At 50.9% G+C, this 22,180-nt stretch overlaps 1 protein-coding gene across 1 annotated transcript in view; it reads left to right on the forward strand.

Moving 5' to 3' along the window:
• Positions 1–1,896: 1,896 nt before the first annotated feature.
• The window catches only part of CCDC30 (coiled-coil domain containing 30), a 38,907-nt gene continuing 18,623 nt past the window's right edge, over positions 1,897–22,180 (forward strand). Inside the window, exons 1-9 of the mRNA XM_041419543.1 lie at positions 1,897–1,928; positions 2,132–2,299; positions 3,562–3,682; positions 9,561–9,736; positions 12,485–12,635; positions 15,831–15,946; positions 18,109–18,201; positions 18,893–18,999; positions 20,117–20,309. Coding sequence (XP_041275477.1) covers positions 1,905–1,928; positions 2,132–2,299; positions 3,562–3,682; positions 9,561–9,736; positions 12,485–12,635; positions 15,831–15,946; positions 18,109–18,201; positions 18,893–18,999; positions 20,117–20,309 — 1,149 coding nt within the window. The 5' untranslated portion in view covers positions 1,897–1,904. The remainder of the gene's footprint in view (positions 1,929–2,131; positions 2,300–3,561; positions 3,683–9,560; positions 9,737–12,484; positions 12,636–15,830; positions 15,947–18,108; positions 18,202–18,892; positions 19,000–20,116; positions 20,310–22,180) is intronic.

The following is a 22,180-nucleotide window of genomic DNA, read 5'->3' on the forward strand; positions in this document are numbered from 1 at the left end:
TGGCACCTGGGGCAGGGTTTAGGGTAAACGTGGCAGTGCTGGGGGAATGGCTCTGGATTCAATGATCTTGGAGGGCTTGTCCAGGCTTAGTGATTCCATGATTCTCTGACAGCAGAAGGGCTGGCACTGATTGCCCCTGGAAGGGGAAGCTTCCTCTTGGCTGTGTGGATTTAGAGCTGGAATGTTCCTGGTTTTATCTAAACCCTCTTTGAATGGTTACCAGCTTCAAGGTGTGTGTTCCTCATGCCTGCAAGAAACTTAACAGCAGCTCTCCTGCTGTCCGCTGTGTGTCTGCTCACGGGCTGTCCTCCAGATAAATTCACTGGGATCCTGGGAAGGACAGCAGCACATGGGAATGCTGGAAACGTTTCCAGAGGCAAGACTGCGCTCTGGGTAAAACCACGGAGTGTTCAGGAGGCAGCAGTCATTTTGTAATAACACCAATCCTCTGAAAGTGAGGGGTGCTGAGAAAACAAGGAAAATAAAGCCAGAAGAGCAGGGAAAGACTGGGATCAGAGGATGCCATCAGTGATGGGAGAAGTCCAGGTTGGTCAGGAGGGGAGAGATCCAGCTGGAAACTGAGTCAGGAGAAGGAATGCACAGCTTGCCTGTGGCCAGGACTGATAAAGAAGGTGAATAAGCTCCAGGAATTGCCTGTCTTCACCTCCCAGTAGGTAATTGGTGGGAATGTCGAGTCTGGGATTTCTCTTGTGTTAGTTTGGAGCCTCTGTAGACAGCAAGGATGGGCCAACAGGGGTGAGAATATAAAACCTTGTGTAAGTTGAACACGCCCTTGGAGGAGTGCTGGAACAAGGGTTGGGAGAAATGCCACCAACAGTCCTCAGAGTGTCCTGGAGTTCCTCAGAGGTGGTTGGGAAGGTGAGGAATAATCTGAGCTTTTCGTGGAGCAGACTGGGACAGTGGGCCCAGAGAATTTTGGGGTTTAATTGGGCTTGAGAACACGCTGTGGGCTTCCAGCATTGTATCTGTCCCTCTTTGTGATGTGCTGAGCCACAGCCATCCCCGTCCCGTGCCAGGGATGCACCTGTTCCCTGAGGGGGGTTAAACCCAGCCCAGGAGTGCTCCCACCCTGGCAGTGTTTGGGCCGGTGTTTGGCCACTCTGGAATGCTGGTTGTGGTAGCTAAGGTGGAAGTGCAAGTCCAGGATGTGTCCATTGCTTTGTGAGGATCTGAGAGGGCTCAGTGGAAGGTCCTCCCTGGCCTCTGCCATGTACCTCTTCTCCTTTCTCTGCCATGCCCTTGTGAAGTGTCTTCAGCCAGTGAGTTGCTTCTGCAGGGTGGACCTGCTTATCTCTTCAGTTCCTCAATCTCCTGGAGTCATCTTTGGGTTTCAGTGGGCTTCAAAGCTCATCTCATTCCGCCTTCCACTGCCCGAGGTTGCTCCAAGCCCTGTCCAACCTATCCTGGAACACTTCCAGGGATGGGGCAGCCACAGCTTCTCTGGGCAGCCTGTGCCAGGGCTTCCTCCCTTGCAGGGAAAAATTTCTTCCCAGTATCCCATCTAACCCTGCCCTCTGGCAGCGGGAAGCTGTCCCATCCATGTCCTCGTCCAAACTCCATCTCCAGCTCTGTTGGAGTCCCTTGTAGGAACTGGCATTGTCTCTGAAGGTCTCCCTTCTCTTCTCTAGGCTTGGTTCCATGTGCTTGCCCTTTTCCCTTCAGCTCCAGCGGATTCGCTGGGCTTTAGAAGGAAATCAGGGAATCCTGTGGTGGCCCGGCAGTGGCCGCTGCCCGCCGCCAGGGGGCGCCACTGAGCGGGGAGGGGGCGTGGCGAGGCGCTCTGGGGGCGTGGCCTCGCGGGGCCCATTCACGGCATTGCTGATGGGGGCGGGCCGCGCTGGGGGCGTGGCCTGTTGCCATGGCGCCGCGGTCCGTCCCGCCGCATGGACGCGGCCGCCGCCGCCCCGGTGGGTGCGCGGGACCGGCCCGGGGGCTCGGGGCCGGCTGGAGCCCTGCCACCAGCCCAGGGCGGCTCGGGGTGTCGGCAGCGGCGCCGGCCGGCCCGGGGGGGATTTCGGAGAGTGGGGTCGGTGGTACCCCCGGGATGGCCCGGGGGCATGGGGGTACCCGCGGCGCCCCGTGTCTCACGGCCCCTCTGGCTGCCCCGCAGGCGGAGCCCCCGGTGCCGGCGGACACCATCCGGCGCTGGCTGCGGGCCGAGGGCGCCGACCCCGCCGCCCCGGCCGAGGAGCAGCTGGGTCTGGCCTGGCGGCTTCTGCGGCGAGCGGAGACCCGGCTGGGCGAGCTGGAGCGGCGGCGGGCCCAGGACATGAGAGACGTAAGGGCCGGGAGCGGGCCCGGCTGGGCAGGGAACCGAGCTGGGGAGCGGCTGAGGGAGCTGGGAAGGGGCTCAGCCTGCAGAAAAGGAGGCTCAGGGGGGCTCTTGTGGCTCTGCACAGCTTCCTGCCAGGAGGGGACAGCCGGGGGGAAGGGCTGTGCTCCCAGAAAACAGCAACAGGAGGAGAGGGAACGGCCTCAGGCTGGGCCAGGGCAGGCTCAGGATGGACATCAGGAGGAATTTCTTCACTGAAAAAGTTGTCAGGCCTTGGCAGGGGCTGCCCACGGCAGTGGTGGTGTCCCCGTCCCTGCAGGTGTCCAAGGTGCCACCTGAAGAATCATGTTTCCTGGGCTGTCGGGGTGCACTCCAGCTAGCTATAGACCCTTGCCCGCACGATACTTCATAGACGAAGGTAAAAGATTGAGAAGCACTCTTCTCCACGTGGGAATGTTCTCCTTTATTCCAAGAGACACACCAGGTGGACAAACCCATGGGAGAAAGAGGGCGTTTCCTGGCAGCAGGGAGCTTTTATACCCCGGGATGGGGACAGAGGGAGAGGTCCAGAGCCAATGGGACACCAGTTAGGAGTGGCGAGGGGTAACCCAGGGGAGAGACCACCAGGGGGTACCTGGACAGCTGGGGGAAAGACCATGTGATGGGGAAACAGAGTAACAAACCACATAATGTAACATAAGCTATACAGTGCAATATAAAACTATTCTGTGCAAATTCCCAATCACCCAGTGTGAGAGAACAACTAAACTGGTGCACCACAACATCCAAGGACCCACTGGATGTGTCACTCAGTGCTCTGGTCTGGTGACAAGATAGATTTTTGTCACAGGTTGGACACTTGGGAGCCTTTTCCAACATCAGTGGTTCTGGAATACCACTGGGATTAACCCACCCAGGCCTGTATCCCCTGATCCCCACTCTGTGCAGCAGCAGGTTCAGGTGTGTCATTACCATGCTGCTGCCCTTGGGAACTTGGAGTTCATATTCCCATTCCTCATACTGGCCATCAAAAAGCACCTGGTGATCCCAGCAGCTCCCACAGAGCTCCCCACATCCCAGCACCCCCATAGCTGCACGGCCTCCTGACCTCCCAGTCGAGGTTTTACCATTCCCAGGCGTTCCAAAGGCATAAGGCATACTGTCCTGCAAATATTTGAGGTTATCCTGGAAACACGATGGGGCGGAGAACATTTTGTGCTGCTAGCTCACCGGCAGACATGGGAATAGCAGGGTTTTCTTTGTTCCAGGTGGAAAGCTACGTGGGCCACGTCCGTGCCCTGACAGAAGAGCGGGATGCCATTGCCTCCGAGTATGAGAAGGAGAATGAGCAGCTCAGGTTGGAGCTGGCACAGCTACAGCTGCAGCAGGGTAATCCCTTCCCTCCAGCTGTGGGCCCTGGGAGTGCACTGGCAGGTGTTTGGGTCTGGAAAGCTTCTTGGAGAGCTCAGCAGTGTTTTTTGGGAGTTCTCAGGGGGCTCTCAGTGGTTGCTTGAAAAGTTTCTTAAAGCGTTAATGAGCTGTTCAGATTTGTAATTGATTTAGAGGTTCTTGCCTGCTTTTACTGCCTTTATTCAGGGAGTTTGGCAGGTTCTCCATGTAGATCTGTTGTTGCACAAAGCATCTTCCAGAGGCTGTTTGAAGACCAGAATTGATGGTGTTCTTTTGTTTCCAGCTCTAAATTATCTGTCACTCCATCAAGTCAGTGAATTTGCTCTTGACTTTGGTTTACACAAACCCCACATTTTTTAAAACAATGTGGGGGACAGGAATTGTTTGTTCTGATAATTCAAAACTTGGGTGTTCATTGTCATGGAATTCCAGGATGGTTTTGGTTGGAAGAGATCTTGAAGCTCATCCAATTCCACCCCCAGCCATGGACAGGGAGACCTTCCATCAGACCAAGTTGCTCAGGGCCCCTCAGAGCTTCAGTAATTTTGTTTAAACAAATTACTTCACTTATTTAACTTGAAATAATTTATTTTCAAACTCTAGGGTCACTTTTGCTAGGTTTAATTCTTGATTTTCTTCAGTCTTCTGTTGCACTCCAGTGGTGCACCATTAACTCCTTTAGTGAGCTGTATTGTCCTGGTCCTGAGATAAATTTTAGGGTGATGGCACAACTTAAAGAGTTTCTTGGTGATTCAGGCTTTGGGAGAGCAAATGCAGGAGTTTAGGGGGAATTTTGAGCATGGGTAGGGTTTTCAGGGAGCACATGTGGTGGTGTGACTTTCCAAAGATGGATTTCCCTAAAAATGTGATGTCTCTGAGCACTTAAAGCCATGGTTTATGGTGAAAAGGCTGCTCACAAAAGCTGAAATGAATAAAGAGCTCTTGGGAGTCTGGCTGTGGCAGAAAACCCCGTTCCTGGTTGTGTCCCTTTCCACAAGGTGTCAGGAGAGAGACAGAATGTCCCCAAAGCTGGAACGCGCTGATTTCCTCCTGGTGGCTCTGCTCCTCTGGACTTTCTCCCTTCCTGAGGGTTCCTGAGGCTGCTGAGCAATGAGGACCCCTGGAATGGAAGCTGAGATCTTGTCCATGGTTCTCGGGGTATCCAGGAGGGATTGCTGGTTGCTGCCCAGTGCTGTCCCTGAGGGGGTTGTGTGGCTTTGGTGCTGTAGAGTGTTTCTGGAGGGATTTTTTTGGGCTATCACTCAGATTTTGAGGTTCAGAACTTGTTGTTGACTCACTGCTGGTATTGGCTGATATCCTGGGATGTGTGTGGATAATTTAAGAATCTGGAAGCCCTGCTCCCTCTGGGCTGTCACCTGCAGGGAGAGCTGCCAGCACTGAGATGTTTTGGGGTCCTTGTAGAGCACTTTTATTGAGTGACTGGTCCTTTTATTCAGGTTTGTTCAGCTGGAGCAGAGGAGGCTGAGGGTGAGCTGAGGGCAGAGCTCATCCCAGGAAGCAGCTCCTCTGGATAAGGATTTTGTTTCTGCTCTCTGGGACCAGGGAAAGGACATGAAGGAATGGCTGGAGCTGTGCCAGGGGAGGGTTAGGTCAGGTGTCTGGGAAAAGTTCTTCCCACTGTGGGTGCTGGGCTCCCCAGGGAATGGGCACTGCCCTGAGGCTGCCAGAGCTCCAGGAGGGTTTGGACAGGCTGGGATTGTTGGGGTGTCTGTGCAGGGCCAGGGGCTGGACTGGATGATCCTTGTGGGTCTCTTTCAGCTCAGGCTATTCTGTGGTTCCATGGTTCAAGGTCAGCCTCTTCATAAAAAAAATCCCCCTGGCCATCTCTAGTGTGGGGTGGCTGCATGTGCTTGTGCTGCAGATGCTGCACAATCCCAAAGGCCTCTGTTGGGCTGCTCCAGCTCTCTGATGTGTCCCTGCTGCAGGGTTCTGTGCTGCATCCCTGTGCCTATCCCCCAGGCCTCTGCTTTTCATCAGAGTTCTTGATGGGAATGTTTATGTTGGAAAAGCCCTCTAGGGTCATGAAATCCAACCATTCCCCCAGCACTGTCAGGTCCACCCCAAGTGCCACATCTACACGTTTTTTGAACAATGCCAGGAATGGTAACTCTACTGCTTCTCTGGGCAGCTGGGCCAGTGCCTGACCAGCCTTTCAATGAATGTCCAACCTGAACTTCCCCTGACACATCTTGAGGCCATTTCTTCTTGACCTGTCCCTGTTCCCTGGGAGCAGAGCCTGACCCCCCCGGCTGTCCCCTCCTGTCAGGAGTTGTGCAGAGCCACAAGGGCCCCCCTGAGCCTCCTTTTCTCCAGGCTGAGCTCCCCCAGCTCCCTCAGCTGCTCCCCAGGGGGTTTGTGCTCCCGGTCTTGTTCCCCCTGTTATTTTTGTGGGACACCTGGGTGTCTCAGCAGGCATAGGAAGATCCAGTGGCTTGGGCTGGAGAAGGGGCTTGTGGAAAGACAGACTGTGATCTGCTGGGATTGTTAAAAATGTGGGCAAGACAAGAGGACAGGGTGGTGGTTGGTAGCTTTTGGAAGCATTGAAAGGAGAATGGGAAGGGGCAGTTGGGGCCAGTGGCTGGTTCAGGCTGGAGATACAAAGGAGAAGCCTGAGCTGTGAATGGTGCAGGGTGAAGGACAGATCTGTGCTGGTACACCTGAGCTGAGAGCTGGGGAAGGGAGCCCAGAGGCCCCCATGAGGGCTCTCAGATCTGAGCACACTCCCTCTTCCAACAGCAGGCTAACAAATCAGAAACTCTGCTTGGACTGGGATCACTTAGAGCAACTTGCTCTGCTAAAAGCTCTTTCATAAAATCATGGAATTATGGAATGGGTTGGGTTGGCAGGGAGCTTAAGCTCATCCCATTCCACATCCTACCATGGGCAGGGACACCTTCCACTATCCCAGGCTGCTCCAAGCCCCATCCAACCTGGCCTTGACACTTCCAGGGATCCAGGGGCAGCCACAGCTTCTCTGGGCACCCTGTGCCAGGGCCACACCACCCTCACAGCCAAGAATTTCTTCCTATATCCCACCTAACCCTGTCTTGTCAGTGGGAAGCCATTCCCCCTTGTCCTGGCACTCCAGGCCCTTGGCTAAAGTCTCTCTGCAGCCCTCCTTTAGACCCTGAGGATAGCTGGTGCTGGTGACTGACACGGAGCAGCTTTTGAAGAGAAAAGTGAATCTCTGCTCGCACATTTGCTTCCTGCCCATCCCGGGCTCACAGGTTCCTACAGGGAGCAGCCAAGGCTGGTTGATGCTGGGCCATTGAGCTGAGCTGAGCTGTCACCTCATCTGATACCTCTGCCCAGAGTGACATTTTTCCTTCCCTCCAGGCAGTTCCTGATCCGTTTCTGATGCTCTCGCTGAATGCGCCGGGTGTTGTTGGAGGGCAAATCTGGGCACCCTGTGCCAGGGCCTGCCCACCCTCACAGGCAAGAATTTCTTCCCATATCCCAGCTAACCCTTCCCTGTCAGTGGGAAGCCATTCTCCCTTGTCCTGGCACTCCAGGCCCTTGGCTAAAGTCTCTCTGCAGCCCTCCTTAAGACCCTGAGGATAGCTGGTGCTGGTGACTGACACGGAGCAGCTTTTGAAGAGAAAAGTGAATCTCTGCTCGCACATTTGCTTCCTGCCCATCCCGGGCTCACAGGTTCCTACAGGGAGCAGCCAAGGCTGGTTGATGCTGGGCCATTGAGCTGAGCTGAGCTGTCACCTCATCTGATACCTCTGCCCAGAGTGACATTTTTCCTTCCCTCCAGGCAGTTCCTGATCCGTTTCTGATGCTCTCGCTGAATGCGCTGGGTGTTGTTGGAGGGCAAATCGATGGTGCTCCCAAAAGCCTTCCTGAAAAACAACTGGAATGGCAGTGAAACACAGCACGGGGGAGCTGCCTGGATTTATTTAAAAAGTGGAATAAAAAGAAGACACAGTTATGTTCTGAGCTTGTTTGTTGTAACAGCTGGGCTGGTAAAACATACCCAGCAGGTATGGGCTGTGGTGCGGTGAAGTGGCTGCTGTTCCCCAGAGTATTCCTAGGGTAGGAAAATACAAATATTAATGTAAAATTTGCTTCCAAACAAGCATGGACAGAGGTGGAAGATGCCAGTGGAGCTGTTGAGTGGCAGTGCCTGGGGCAGGGGTCGGCTTTTCCCAAACACTGGGTGGGGAGGGAAGGGATTTGTAAGGACTCAGTGGGCTTTACTCATAGGTAACCTGTGCTGTGTGAGCAGACCCTCCCCCTCATCCTCACAAATCCTTGCTTTCCAGCCTCTGGAATATGCCTGGCATCTAAAATGATGCCACTTCATCCTGCATTGCAGGCTGGGGACTGGCAGGTGAAGGTGGTTAAGGGCACAGAGGGTCCCATCCTGGGCATAAAGCAGAGCAGTTTCTGTTCATTTTAGCTGGGATTTGGCAAAGCTGCCAGGCGGGTTGGGCTTCAGTTTAGTGTGATCCATGGGCTCTTCCCGAGGCACGCAGGGCAGTTTTGATCCTGCAAGCTGCCTTGTTTGCTGTGCTGCAGCAGGAAGGTGCAGGGAGCCCTGTTTGACCCTGTGCTGAGCAGGCTGTGCTGTCTCCCTGGGAAGATGCCTGGGGCACCGCAGGGTGTTTTCCATCCACGGGCTGGACGGGCCGGCTGCGAGCGCGGAGTGGAAACATGGGATCGATCGCAGCCTCGGGATGTGCTTGTGCTGGTCCTGTGTTCAGTCATGAGAGAGAGGGGAACAGACTTGTCCAGGGCTCTGTATGTCCTGTGCCTGAGGAATATTTGCTCTGCTGAACCTCTGCTGTCCAGCTCTAGATCCCTGAGCAGGGAAAGAGTGTGACTGTCCATCCTGCCTTTCTACGACTCCCTGCACTTCCCATCTTACAACACTTGGAAGCCTTTATAGGCTGGTTTGGGCTAGAAATTTGGTCTGTTGGTTTTGGTTTTAATACTGATTACACAGGGAGTGTTTGAAAAGCCCTCCCCTAGCTCCACAAGCTGCAGGAGTTGCTGCCCTCATCATGCCAGGCACCAAAGGTTCCTCATTTTCTCCTGGCAGGTAAATTCCAACCACACCAACCAGGGGGTCTTTTAAACAACTGTTGGTTGCACAAACATAGCGGTGCCCAGCTATAAACTGACTCCTTCAAGTCTCGTTGTCACCTTTTTGCCTTAGGGACCCTTGAGTCTGGAAGTTTTTCTCAGTACAGAGTCTTCCTGGCTATAATTTTTAGATAAACATTGAAGCACTGGCAGTTTAATTCTTAAAGGGGTTCAGATCTGCCTCCTTCCTAGACATTCGTTGGGACTATCCAAAATAGTGGTGCTCTCTAGGAGTGATCTGGTATTTTGTGTGTCTCCTGCCAAAGAAAACACCTGTGACTCCGTGTCCATCTGTTTGCTTTCTCTCCAAGGTTGGACTTGATGATCTGAGGGTGGGAACTGATTATCTTGGAAGTAATTTCAACCTTAATGATTCTCTGGTTCTCTCAGTATCTGTTCAATCTGGTGTTTAGTTTCTACCAAGCTGTACTTGGGGTTGAAGGGGCTGAGGATAAACCAGCTTGGGAGAACTCTGCCTGGGAGGAGCAGGTCCTATCACATGCTTGGCAGGCAGGGAAGGGAATGTGAAGAGAAACCTTGGGAGAGAGGGAATAGGGCTGAGATAATGGATAGCAGGGAATGGGAGGCAGTGAGGGAAGTGGGAAGCAGGAGAGACTTGAGGAGCTGCTGGGCTCCAGGAGAAATGGGGCTGTTGCAGTGAGAAATGTTTAGAGGAACTGAGACAGATCTCCAGGAAACCCTTTTTTTCTCCTTTGCTGACACCAAGCCTTGCCTTGCCTTGCAGAAACGCAGCTGAAGGAGGTGGAGGAGATGCTGGAGCAGGAAGGTTTGTCCCAGATCTCCTGCAGTGCTGCCAGTGAACAGGTGGCGTATTTCCTGGTGGAGCGGGCGGCGCTGCTGGGAAAGCTGGAAGTGGCAGCCCGGCAGCTGGGATCCCACAGCAGGACTGATGGGCTCCAGGTACCTCCTGCTCCCTGGCTCTGCCTGCCTGCAAGCTGTGGGAAAGGAATATTTGTGTGATATTTCTGTAAGGAAAATTGTTTCTCCTGTCTCTGAGGCCACTGTGGAGTCTTGGGTCTGAAATACATGAAAGAACTACAAGAAACTTGGAGTGAGAGTATTTGTGAGAGTCTGGAATGCCAGGACAAGGGGGAATGGTTTCAAACTGACAGAATATTTGGATATTGGGAATGGGAAGGAATTCCTGGCTGTGAGGGTGGTAAAGCCCTGGCACAGGTTGCCCAGAGAAGCTGTGGCTGCCCTTTCCCTGGAAGCATCTGAGGCCAGGTTTGGCTTGGAGCAGCCTGGGATAGGGGAAGATGTCCCTGCCCATGGTAGGGTATGGAATGGGATGAGCTTTAAGATCACTTCCATCCCCAAACCAGTCTGGGATTCCAGGATTCTAAGTCAGTGCCTTTCTTAATTCTCACCCTTTGCACTTGATTTACCCCCACATCTGCACAGGGACAGTGAAATGGGTTATTTGTAATCCTGTGTTGAGGAGTTTGTGATGTGTTTGGTGTAAGGATTTTCCCTGGGTAAGAATGACTTTCTCTGGGTTCAGCTGGAGCAGAGGAGGCTGAGGGCAGATCTCCCTGGGGGCTGCAGCTTCTCCTCAGGGGCAGCTCTGATCTCTGCTCTTTGTGAGCAGGGCCAGGACCTGAGGGAGCAGCTGGAGCTGTGCCAGGGGGGTGTGGTATTTTCAGGGTCCCCTGATGAAGGTGAGGAAAATGATGAATCTGACTCCATTTTTTTAGAAGGCTAATTTTTTAATTTATTATTTTATGATATTATATTATATTATATTAAAGAATGTTATACTAAAACTATACTAAACTATACTAAAGAATTGAGAAAGGATACAGACAGAAAATTACAAAAAATGATAATTAAAAACTTGTGACTCTCTCTTCCAGAGCCTCGACACAGCTGGCTGTAATTGGCCAATAAGTAAAAACAATTTACATGCAATTAATGAAACAGGCACCTGTTGGTAAACAATGTCTAAATCACATTCCAAAGCAGCAAAACACAGGAGAAGCAAATCAGATAATTATTGTTTTCATTTTTCTCTGAGGCTTCTCAGCTTCCTAGGAGAGGAGTCCCGGGCAAAGAGATTTTCCAGAAAATATGACAGTGACAGGGGGGTTTAGGTTGGATATCAAGTTTTTCCCCCAGAAGGTGGTGGGGCACTGCCCAGGCTCCCCAGGGCATGGTCCTGGCCCCAGCACTGCCAGAGCTCCAGGAGGGTTTGGACAGTATGGGTTTGTTGGGGTGTCTGTGCAGGGCTGGGGGCTGGACTGGATCCTTGTGGTCTCTTTCAGCTCAGGATATTCTGATTCTGTGGTTCCAAGGCCATCACTTTCCACCTACTCACGGCTTACGGCCATGTCTCTGTGGAACTGGAGTCCAGGAATGCTCTGGGATTCCAGGAGCTGCTGTTTGTCCCTGAGGTCCCAAGCCATGAGGAGGGAGCAAGACCTCAAATAGGGGTCAGGGTCCCTTCTCTTGTTCCTTTCTGTTTAATCAGGTGAAAGACACACTGGAGATGTGTTTTCCCAGAAAACTGTCTCTCTGACAGGACTGAATACTCTCCCCAGTGATGTCATTCCTGTCTGTGCCTCCGGAGCAGAAACTGTTGGTTAAACACTCCATTGTTCCCGGGAGTATCCCACTTGTTTTGCAGAACCATTAGTGTTACAGGTTAAGGTGTTAATTGCTCCTTTTACTCTGTTTACTGGAATATGTGGCCAGCTGGCCTGTTCCACTCTTGGAATCAAGAGCTGGACAGGGATGAATTCAGCTTTTAGCCAGACTGCTCAAGCAGAATTGATTGTTTTATTGCATCCCCAGGAACGCAGAAGGGCAGAATACAAACCTGCCTCTCTGTGTGGTCAGCTCCGAGAAAACCATGTGGAAATGCCTTCTGGATTCATGGCATGTGCTAGCTCACTGACCCTCTGAAGTGCCAAATATCAGTGGCAACCACTGTGCTGAGCCTAAGGACCCCTTCAGTGCAGATGTAGTGGAGCAGGAATGTGTAACTCCATAAAAAAGAGGGACATGGAGCAGTGCTCCAGGGAAGCTCCTGCAGTTCAAGCCCCTGTGCCTGGGTTGGGACAGTCTGAAAATGCACACAGGCTGGGGGAGGAATTAATGGAGAGCAGCCCTGTGGGATGGATTTGGGAGTTCTTGTGGGTTGAAAGCTGGACATGAGCCAGGAGTGTGTGTTTGCACCCCAAAGGCCAAACAGCATCGTGGCTCTGCTCCTCTCTGAAGAGATTCCCCCAGCACTGCTGCTGCAGGATCCCCCAGCACAGGAAGGACCTGTTGGAGCAAAGCCACAAGATGCTCTGAGGGCTGGAGCCCCTTGGGAGCCAAGCTAGGAGAGCTGGAGGTGTCCACCTGGGGAAGGCTCTGGAGAGACCTTAAAGCACCTTCCAGTGCCTGAAGGGACTCCAGGAGAGCTGGAGAGGGACTTTGGACAAGGGTCTGGAGTGTCTGGACAAGGGGGAACACCTCACATTTCAGGCAGGACTGCCTGGTGGGCATCTCCTGCCTTTGGTTTGTTCCTGAACTGGCACTGGAGATGAGGGAATACACATTTTCCAATGGAACCAGTGTGGACAGGGTGACAAACAGCTCTGTCTTGGTCACATCACCACAGGGTTTCTCATTTCCATTGGCACATTAACCCTTGTGCTTCAGTTCTGCAGGGAGGAGCTGGAGGGGGAACGAGCATCACCTGCAGGGCTTGGAGACCTGGATGAGGCCCCTCAGAGGCTGGTGGTGTCCCAGGAAGAAATCCAGAGCAGGGCAGAAGGGCTGGACACACAAAGCAAAGAGCAGAGTGAAGCAGGTAAGTGCTGCTCTGGTGGCCACTCCTGGCCTGCTCTGAGCCCTGGGGAGGTGGGGGCAGTCTGTCCTCTGTCCTGTGCTTGGAATGTGGGAAAATCAGTGCCAGGAGTCAGCCTGCTCTGTAGGAGGTAGGAATGCAGTCCTTAACAGTCACAAATCCACTAATTCTGAGACTGGGCTTCTCTGGTCTGTGATGCAGCAGCACAGTCTGGGTGAATTTCCTATCCCTGGGAATTTCCTATCTCCTCTCCAGGGAAAGTTTTCTGCCCTGGGAGGGGATGGAGAGGGAATGATGGCTTGGTCTGGAAGCAGAGTAGCTGAATTTCCACGTGCACAGGGTCAGCAGAGCTGGACCTCTTATCCCAGAGTTCTCCAGGTGCAGTTTGGGATGTTGCCTCCATGTATCCTTAGCCAGTGCAGCAGTGGGGAAGTGACTGGGTACATTGTCCTTGCTGAGAATATTCCCTTTACCTCCTTCTTGAAATAACCCTTGACCAGCTCTGAAGTGTTATTTATTAGTAGGATTTTTTAATAAAATCTGACTGTAGAAATAAACAGTTTTCTGGAGGGAGATGTGGTAAAGCTGCTCTTGGAGTAAAATGTCCATGGAAAATGTCCTTAGTGACACACAGGTGTCTGGATGCTCTTTTGGGGGATTCCTTGATTTTCCCCAAATCTGTGATGCAGAATTTCATTAGAGAACAGCAACTGGGATGAGGTGACTCATCCCAGCCCCATGTGCCTTTGCAGGGACCAGCTACCTTGAGGAGACTGGCACTATCTGGGGCAGGCTTAGAGCAGAGTTGCAGGTCCTGGGGCTCCCCTTGGTGCTCACACACAGCACAAGGACCTGAGAGTTTCTCTCCAGCCCCATCAGTTTCTCTCCAGCCCTAGCAGCTCAAATCCAGCCCTGCCAACTCCTCTCCATTCCCAGCAGCTCCTCTCCAGCCCTAGCAGCTCATTTCCAGCCCTGCCAACTCCTCTCCAGCCCCAGCAGCTCCTCTCCAGCCTCCAGTCCCATCATTCCCAGCCTTTTCATCCCTGTTCTGGGTGGGGATCGATCCACAGTCCCCAGGGATGGGCTGAGTGCTGTGGCAGCTCCAGTGCTGACTCTGGAGCACGGGCAGGCTCCAGCCTGGGGCTCCCATGGATTGCAGCCTGCGCAGGGAAATCTGTGCTTTATGAGGTGCTAGATGAACACAAGGCTTTACAAAATGTGAGTAAAGGTTTAATGCTTGTTTTGTCTCTGGGGTTTGTCTCTGTGTGTGCAAAATGAGGGTGGCAATGTCCCAGTGGCTTCCCTGGTTCTCTGTCTCTGCATGGCTTCTCCTCCTGGTGAGCTCTGAGCCAGCTGCTCTGGGAATTAATTGATTTGCTACTAAAAACCTTGACTGGGGTCACTCATCTTTAGTAAAACCCCCTTAAACAGCGTTTTTTGGTTCAGTGGTAACTTGTGTTCCTGACCAGTTTGAGCCCAGTTAGTGGGATTTTGGTGAGGAAAGGCTTTAAACAAAGTGCACAAGGAATGTTGTGGGGTTTTTCCAAAGCAGAACTCAGCTGCCACATCCAAACATTGTTGTCCTTGTGGAATCACCCCTGTGGTCAGCCCTGAAGGCTGACCCTGCGAGGGAAAAACATGAGAAGGAATGGGAAAATAGGAGGTGGTCAGGATTTTTGCAAGACGAAAAGAGCTGGAATTTTATTGTCCTTTCTTCAACCTTTTAATCATCATTTTATTATAATTTTGTAATAAATTTGTGTTGTGGTCAACAGGCTTTTGAGTAAAATTTCCATTCTGGTGGAATATGGGCGTAGGAATGAGATGATCTTCAAGGTCCCCTTCCAACCCAACCCATTCTGTCATTCTGTGGAGATGTTCTTTGCTTTTTGTTTTAAATGACACAACTGAAAATCCTTGTTTGAAAAAGGAATTTGTTGCTTTTTACAAGGTGAAACCAAAAAAGTAGATTTTTTTTTTTGCCTGAATAGAAGTCAAATTTAAATTTAAATTTCCTGTGCCCAGTGTTAAGCTGGAAAGGGAATAATATTTATTCCCTTTTCTCTAAGGAAAATTGTCTCTCCAAGACAGGGGGATACCAGTGTGTCCTCAACATGTGCTCCTAATGCAAACACCTCTTCCTATTTCTGCCCTGGAAGTATTTGGAATATGCATTCATTGGTGTTGGGATTAATTTATTCATTGATCCACTGATCCATAGAAAAACTGGTGTGCAATTTTTCCAGCTGTAGCCATTCCATTAAATTTTAATGTGCAGACAACATGGATACATTGGCTGGGATTGTGTTCCTGCTTGTGGCAGTGATGGATTTTATGGTGAGAATGTTGAGGTTTTCCATAGAGAAAGTGAAACCTATGTTAGATGAGGTGAGTGATTTAAATGAGGTTTATCTCCATGATGCAGAGGTAAACTGAATCCCTGGAATAATGCTGGAGAGACTGCTGTTGAAGCTGGATCTCCAGGGACATCAACCTTTACTGTGGGAGGGAGAGGGCATGGATGTGGGATGTGTCCCACGTGGATGTGTTCCATGAAGATGTGTTACCACTTGGATGTGGGATTGTGGGATGTGTTCTCAGTGGATGCAGGATGTATTCCCAGTGGATGGAAGATGTATTTCTGTGTGTTCCCAGTGGATATGGGATGTATTCCCAGTGGATGTGGGATGTGTTCCCAGTGGATATGGGATATATTCCCAGTGGATGTGGGATGTGTTTGCAGGGGATGTGGGATGTGTTCCCATGTGGATGCAGGATGTGTTCCCAGTAGATGTAGGCTGTATTCCCATATATTCCAAATGGATGCAAGATGTGTTTCCAGGGGATGTGGGATGTGTTCCCATGTGGATGCAGGATATATTCCCAGTGGATGTAAGATGTATTCTCCTGTATTCCCAGTGGATATGGGATGTGTTCCCATGTGGATGCAGGATGTATTCCCAGTAAATGTAGGCTGTATTCCCATGTATTCCCAGTGGATGTAAGATATATTCCTGTGTATTCCCTTGGATGTGGGATGTGTTCCCAGTGGATGTGGGATGTGGGATGTTTTCTCAGTGGATGTGGGACATGTCCATGCTGCCTCCCACCTTTCCCATGTGTGGGATCATGGAATCCATGCTTGGAGCATGGGAGGCAGGGCCTGGCTGCCCACGTTTGCTGGTGCTCTGTCTCCAGACAGGACTGAGCTCCAGAGGGCCATGGAGCACAACAGCCGGCTGGACAAGGAGATCCTGGCGCTGCGGGCGCGGGTCCAGACGCTCGACCTGGAGAGGAAAGCGTTCCTGGAGCTGGTGAGGACCCACCCAGCCAAGCCAACAGTCCTGGGCTGGCTCCTGAAAGTCATCTCTGCTCCCAAACCTGCCCTGCCTTCCCCTTTCCCCTCCCTGTTCTATGCCCAGTCTTTCCAGAGCTGCAGTTTGGCTGTGTCAGGGTTCGTGGAGCAGGAAAATTCGGGAAATGGGCAGAATGCAGCTTCCTTCAATGCAGAGGAGTTTGAAGGACTCCAACTGAGTGGTGGCTTGAAGACTTTGGGACACATTTTCCTGTGCCCATGGAGAGGGATCAGCTCCCTGCTGATCAGGGTTTAGCCCAGCTCAAGTGTGTAAATAGAGTAAGGAACACATGTGCCTTTCCCTGGACTGGATTAAAGAGTTCAGTTTACCTAAGTTTAGCCTAAAACCCCACCAGCTGGTTAGAAATCCATTTGAAATTTATGCTCATTTTTGATTCCTCTCAGCCCCTTTGGTTTTTGACTGAGCCACATTGATTGATTTGCTTATTTTCTGTGGGTCCTCTTAGTGAAATGACTTACATTACTATTACATTCCTATTAGTTAAATGCTTGGTGTTATACAGCTGGGATTCTCTAAATGCCACCTAGAATGAAGGAGCAATTAAGGAACTGTCAACCAGATAATTCCTTAATGAGGTTGCCAACAGGGAAGGGATATAAGAGTCTGCTTGCTATTAAAATGTATAACTGGGCACAAAATCTACTGCTGTTCTTATCTCCTGATTTCCTTATATCAGCCTTTGAGCCTGCCTCTGCCATCCCATCTCACCCTGAGAGCTCCTGGCTGTCTTGCAGTTCTCTCATGTCAAAGGAGCATTGCTAAATTAATAGAAGTATCTCTGAGAAGATACTTTTCAAATAATATTTATCAGATAATATCCTGAATGGGACTTATTCTCATTTGAGGTGTTCAGAATTTTGCAGAATTTTTTATAGCACAGAATTTTTTATAGTTTTGTTCCTTGCATTTAAAAAAATTGCTGGTTTTTCCATGTCTGTCACTTCAAGCCTTGTATTTACAGCACAGTCTCTTTCTGGAGCTGCAAAAAAAAAAGATAACTTAGTTCAAATCCCTCCCATTTGAGGTGTTCAGAATTTTTTATAGCACAGATTTTTTTTTATAGTTTTGTTCCTTGCATTTAAAAAAATTGCTGGTTTTTCCATGTCTGTCACTTCAAGCCTTGTATTTACAGCACAGTCTCTTTCTGGAGCTGCAAAAAAAAAAAGATAACTTAGTTCAAATCCCTCTGTTTACTTATTTTTTTATTCCAAATAATGTTTTCCTTGCTGTAAGACATGCTCCTTTCAGTCATTCTGGATACGTAAGTGTATGTATAGCTTATAAAAAAAGTAGAAATAAATATTTTAAAAAATATGTCTATATAGACAAAAACCCATACAGATACATGTAATATATTTTGATCACTGAACAGGAAAAAATGTAGCCAGATTGAGATCAGTGAGTCGTTCTGGATACACAAGTGTATGTATAGCTTATAAAAAAGTAGAAATAAAATATTAAATATATATATATCTCTCTATATAGACAAAAACCATACAGATACATGCAATATATTTTGATCACTGAACAGGAAAAAATGTAGCCAGATTGAGATCAGTTCCAGCCAGATGTTAAGCTAAAAGCAAATTCCCTTTACTCCTTAGGACTGGGATTTAACTGTTAACACAGAAGTTGGGAACACCCCAACTTTTAATTTATAGAAGTAGAAAATGTGCTTTATTACCAACCACAGCAGCTTGGTGTCCTGAAATGTGTTTTCTTGCCTGTGGGTTATGAAGAGTAGGGGAGGAACAGGCTGGGCAGTTGGCCTGGGGTGAGCTGTGACTGTGGGGTGAAGAGCTGCTGCTGGTAATTAATTCCATTGATCCCAGGGATGGAAGGTATCCTGAGAAATAGCAGTTGGAATCTGACACAATGTGGATGTGGGCAGGAAGTGAAATAAATTCAGGAGAACCATCCCTTAATGGATTGGAGCAGCAGCATTCCCACTTTCGCTGCTCCTTATCTGAGGCCACTCAGCAGCTGGAGCATCCACAGGATCTCAACCAATCCCTCAGGACAAGGAACAGTAATACATTAATAATGAACATGAAAATGGATTGCTCACCAGACCTCAAAGCAGGTGTTGTGTGTTGCAGGTGGAGCAGCTGAAGGAGGAGATCTGTGAGTACCAGCGGAGCGAGAGGCCAGAGCCTCCAGCGGCACAGGGACTTGGAATGGCCCCACTGCAGGTGTTTCCAAGGGCTCTTTCTTTGTCATTCCAGAAAAACACGGTCCCCTCTGCATCCCAGACCCTAGCTGTCTGTAAGAACCTGGATGTTCTGGGGGCTCCTGGGGCCGAGAGATGGAGCTGATGTGGCTCATGTGTTTTATTTCTGAGGGATGCGCGTGGCCTTGGAGTCACTCTGTGCTCACATGGGAAAGATGTGGAGCTCTTGGAGCTGAATGAGGAGGCCAGGGAGATGCTCCAAGGGCTGGAGCCCCTCTGCTCTGGAGCCAGGCTGGGAAAGCTGGGGGTTTCACCTGGAGAAGGCTCCAGGGAGAGCTCAGAGCCCCTTGCAGGGGTCAGCCTAAAGGGGCTCCAGGAGAGCTGAAGAAGGACTTGGGACAAGACCTGGAATGCCAGGACAAGGGGGAATGGCTTCCCACTGCCAGAGGGCAGGGTCAGATGGGATGTGGGGAAGGAATTCCTGCTGTGGGGGTGGTGAAGCCCTGGCACAGGGTGCCCAGGCACAGGGCAGCTGTGGCTGCCTCATCCCTGGAATTGTCCAAGGCCAGGTTGGATGGCACTTGGAGCAACCTGGGATAGAGGAAGGTGTCCCTGCCCATGGAACAGGATGAGCTTTAAGGTCTCTCCAACCCAGTCCATTGGGATTCTGGGATCTCAACGCTAGTTGTGTGCTAATGTTGATTTTCTCTCAGGCACAGGGCACACAGGAAGAAGCAGGAGCTGATGGAGACTCTGGTGCCAGCAGAGCTGCCCCATATCAGGAACATGGAGATCAGGGTGCTGAAACTCTCCACAAAAGGTGAGAGGTGTAGAAGTCCTTCCCCCCTTGTACTTCCACTGGTTCCTGGTGCTGTGTCTCTGGTGTTCTCTCTTGCAGGATTATTTGATTATTGAATTGTTTTAAATACTCTTTACGACTTTGTTCTTCTGCTCCCAAATGGGAAAATTTGGAGGAGATGCAGTGCTGAGGAATCCCTTCTTCCAGTTAAATGCTGATACTTCCTCCAGTTTGTTGTTTTCCTAAAAGAAGAGAGTTGGGCTTTTGGGGCTCTCCACAGACAAAAAAACTGTTGTTTAAAAATAATTTTGTTTTAAAACCTTCTTTTGAAACCTGTTTTAATGCTGGGAAGTTATCTTTGGATTTGGTTGCTCTCCAGGAGTGTACCAAAACACCTGCCTTTCAACCATAAATATGTAAACAGGGATTTCTAAGGAATTCAAAGCTTTGTTCTCCCAGTACCTGCTCAGGAGGTGTTGCACCTCATCTGGCAGGTTCAGGGAGGAAAGGGGAGCTGATCCTTTTCAAAAAGCCCTCTGACCTTTTTCCCTTCAGATTCCCAAGCCTGTTCTCCACCTCAAGCAGCTGAGTTTGCTGTTGCCTCGTGCCTGACCTGTCTCCTGGCCAGACCTTCATCATCCCTTGTGTAGATCCCATCCCCCCTAATTCCTATCTAAACAAGGACAGGCACAGACCATGCTGGATTTGAGACTGGAAATCAGCAGGACAGTGTGAGGAAAACCTTGGGATGCAGTTCCAGCCTTGGTGATGCTGGGTTTTGGTGTGCAGGTGCCGGGAAGCCATGGAGAGCATCGAGGGCAGGAATTCCCAGCTCCTTCACAAGCTGCAGAAACTGGAGCAGGAACGTGAGGGGTTGGTTGAGCGCAATGAGGAGCTGGAATCAATCCTGGGAGAGACACAGATCCAAACCTCTCTCTGCTGTTGGCAGCCTCGTGTCTGACCTGTCTCCTGCCCAGACCTTCATCATCCCTTGTGTAAATCCCATCCCCCCTAATTCCTATCTAAACAAGGACAGGCACAGACCATGCTGGATTTGAGACTGGAAATCAGCAGGACAGTGTGAGGAAAACCTTGGGATGCAGTTCCAGCCTTGGTGATGCTGGGTTTTGGTGTGCAGGTGCCGGGAAGCCATGGAGAGCATCGAGGGCAGGAATTCCCAGCTCCTTCACAAGCTGCAGAAACTGGAGCAGGAACGTGAGGGGTTGGTTGAGCGCAACGAGGAGCTGGAATCAATCCTGGGAGAGACACAGATCCAAACCAAGCAAGAGAAGCAGCAGCTGGAGAGCAAGGTGGAGGGGCTGCACCAGAAAGTGAGTAAGGAATAGGAGGGACAAGGTTTGAGTGTCTTTCATTCCTTCTACTTTTCTCTCTGATTGGAAAAACAGAATGATGTTTGACCTGGCCCTGCACGCTGCTGTGTTTGGTTTGATAAGAAAAACAGCCAGAAAAATCTGCTAGTTTGGGAGAGAGGGGGAAGGGAAAAGTACCAGCAGGGAGTAAATGACTCTTGGTTGGAAGTGCAGGTTCCTGTTATGGCAGCATTGTATTTTCCATCTGCTGTTCCCCCTCACAGAATCCCAGCCTGGTTTGATTGGGAAGGGACCTTCATCCATGGAGTCCCACCCCCTGCCAAGGGCAGGGACACCTCCCACTGTCCCAGGCTGCTCCAAGCCCTGTCCAAGCTGGCATTGGACACTGCCAGGGATCCAGGGACAGCCACAGCTGCTGTGGGCACCCTGTGCCAGGGCCTGCCCACCCTCACAGGGAACAATTCCTTCCCAATATCCCATCTGACCCTACTCTCTGGGGATCAAGGAGCACTTCCTGGGATCAAGGAGCACTGATGCTCCTTGATCCCAGGAAATATCACCAGTTAAGTGTCCTGGTGGCAGAAGATTGCACTTTGGCTTTTCCCCAGGGACAGGATCTTGGAGATGTGTCACACAGTGCTGAGTGTGAAGGCCTAGGATCTGCAGTGCCTGGGAGCATCCTTCTGAACACACAAATTGGGGGACAGGGAATTATTCCTCTCTTGTGGTGCAGCAGCTGCTGTGAGTGGGGCTGGTCATCTCTCTTGGAAGAGCTCTGAGATCCATCTTGAGAAGCTCTGCTCAATCTTGATCAAGATGTGACCTCAGCAGCATCTTCCTAACCTGGGTCCTACTGATTTTGGGTGCCCTCATCCCAGGCTTACCTGGATTTATTCCTGCTCAAATGTGAGGAGCACTGGCACTACAGGCTGGGTTGGCACTGCTCCTCCAGGGAAAATTCTGTGTGGAGCATCACTGCCAGGGCACCTGATCCCTTACAGAGGGAGCAGCTGGAGAATTTACAGCCAGAGAGAAGAGAGGAAAACAGACTGTGGTCTGGCCAGGTAGGTAGGTGGGATTGTCCCCACAAAGGCTGGCTGAGGAGTCCTTCCCATGGACTGAGGCTCTGCTGCCTGGCCAGGAGCTCTCCCTTTCTGGGGCTCTTGCCCTCTGTCTGTGCTGGAAATTCTCTCTGCAGTAGGCCTGGATGGATCTATCTTTCCTGACTGGAAAAGCTGCACCAGTGCAGTGTCCCTAGGGGATTTCTGAGGTGAGGTTTTAGCCCCTGCTCCACACCTCAGTTTTCAGTGAGGAATGATGTGTCCTAACACCTGGTGTTGGGTTCAAACGTGGTGTTGGAGATGGTGCCAGGTATCCCACATGGATACACAGCTCCACGCTGGGTTGTTAGAGAAAGAGATGCAGAATTCCCAGTCAGCAGCCTCTGGAAAAGCCCCTAAAAACTGGCCAAAGGCAAGTTCAAATACCTTAATGAGGGTGCCAGTGGCACCATGTCTGTCTCCTGTCTTGGGGGAGCCACGGGCCAGCTCTGGGGATGGAAAAGGGTCTGTCTGTCTGTCCCCCATGGCAGTGCTTTGGTTTAACCTGGGGCTTGTTCAGCTCGCACAAAACTCTTCCCCCTTATGGGATGGGATGGAAAAGGGTCTGTCTGGGTTGGTTTAACCTGGGCCTTGTTGTTGGTTTAACCTGGGGCTTGTTCAGCTCACACAAAACTCTTCCCCCTTGGACCAGAGTGAACACAACCCTCCACAAATCCAACAATGTCTTTTCAGTTTGGACAAATCCCTGCTTTGCTCTGTGGGCTGTCACACAGATCCCTGGGAATGCCATGCTTGGGAGCCAAGGAGATG

The sequence above is a fragment of the Onychostruthus taczanowskii genome, unplaced genomic scaffold (assembly GCF_017590055.1).
Source record: "Onychostruthus taczanowskii isolate IOZ18803 unplaced genomic scaffold, ASM1759005v1 scaffold61, whole genome shotgun sequence".
NCBI classification, from domain to species: Eukaryota; Metazoa; Chordata; class Aves; order Passeriformes; family Passeridae; genus Onychostruthus; species Onychostruthus taczanowskii.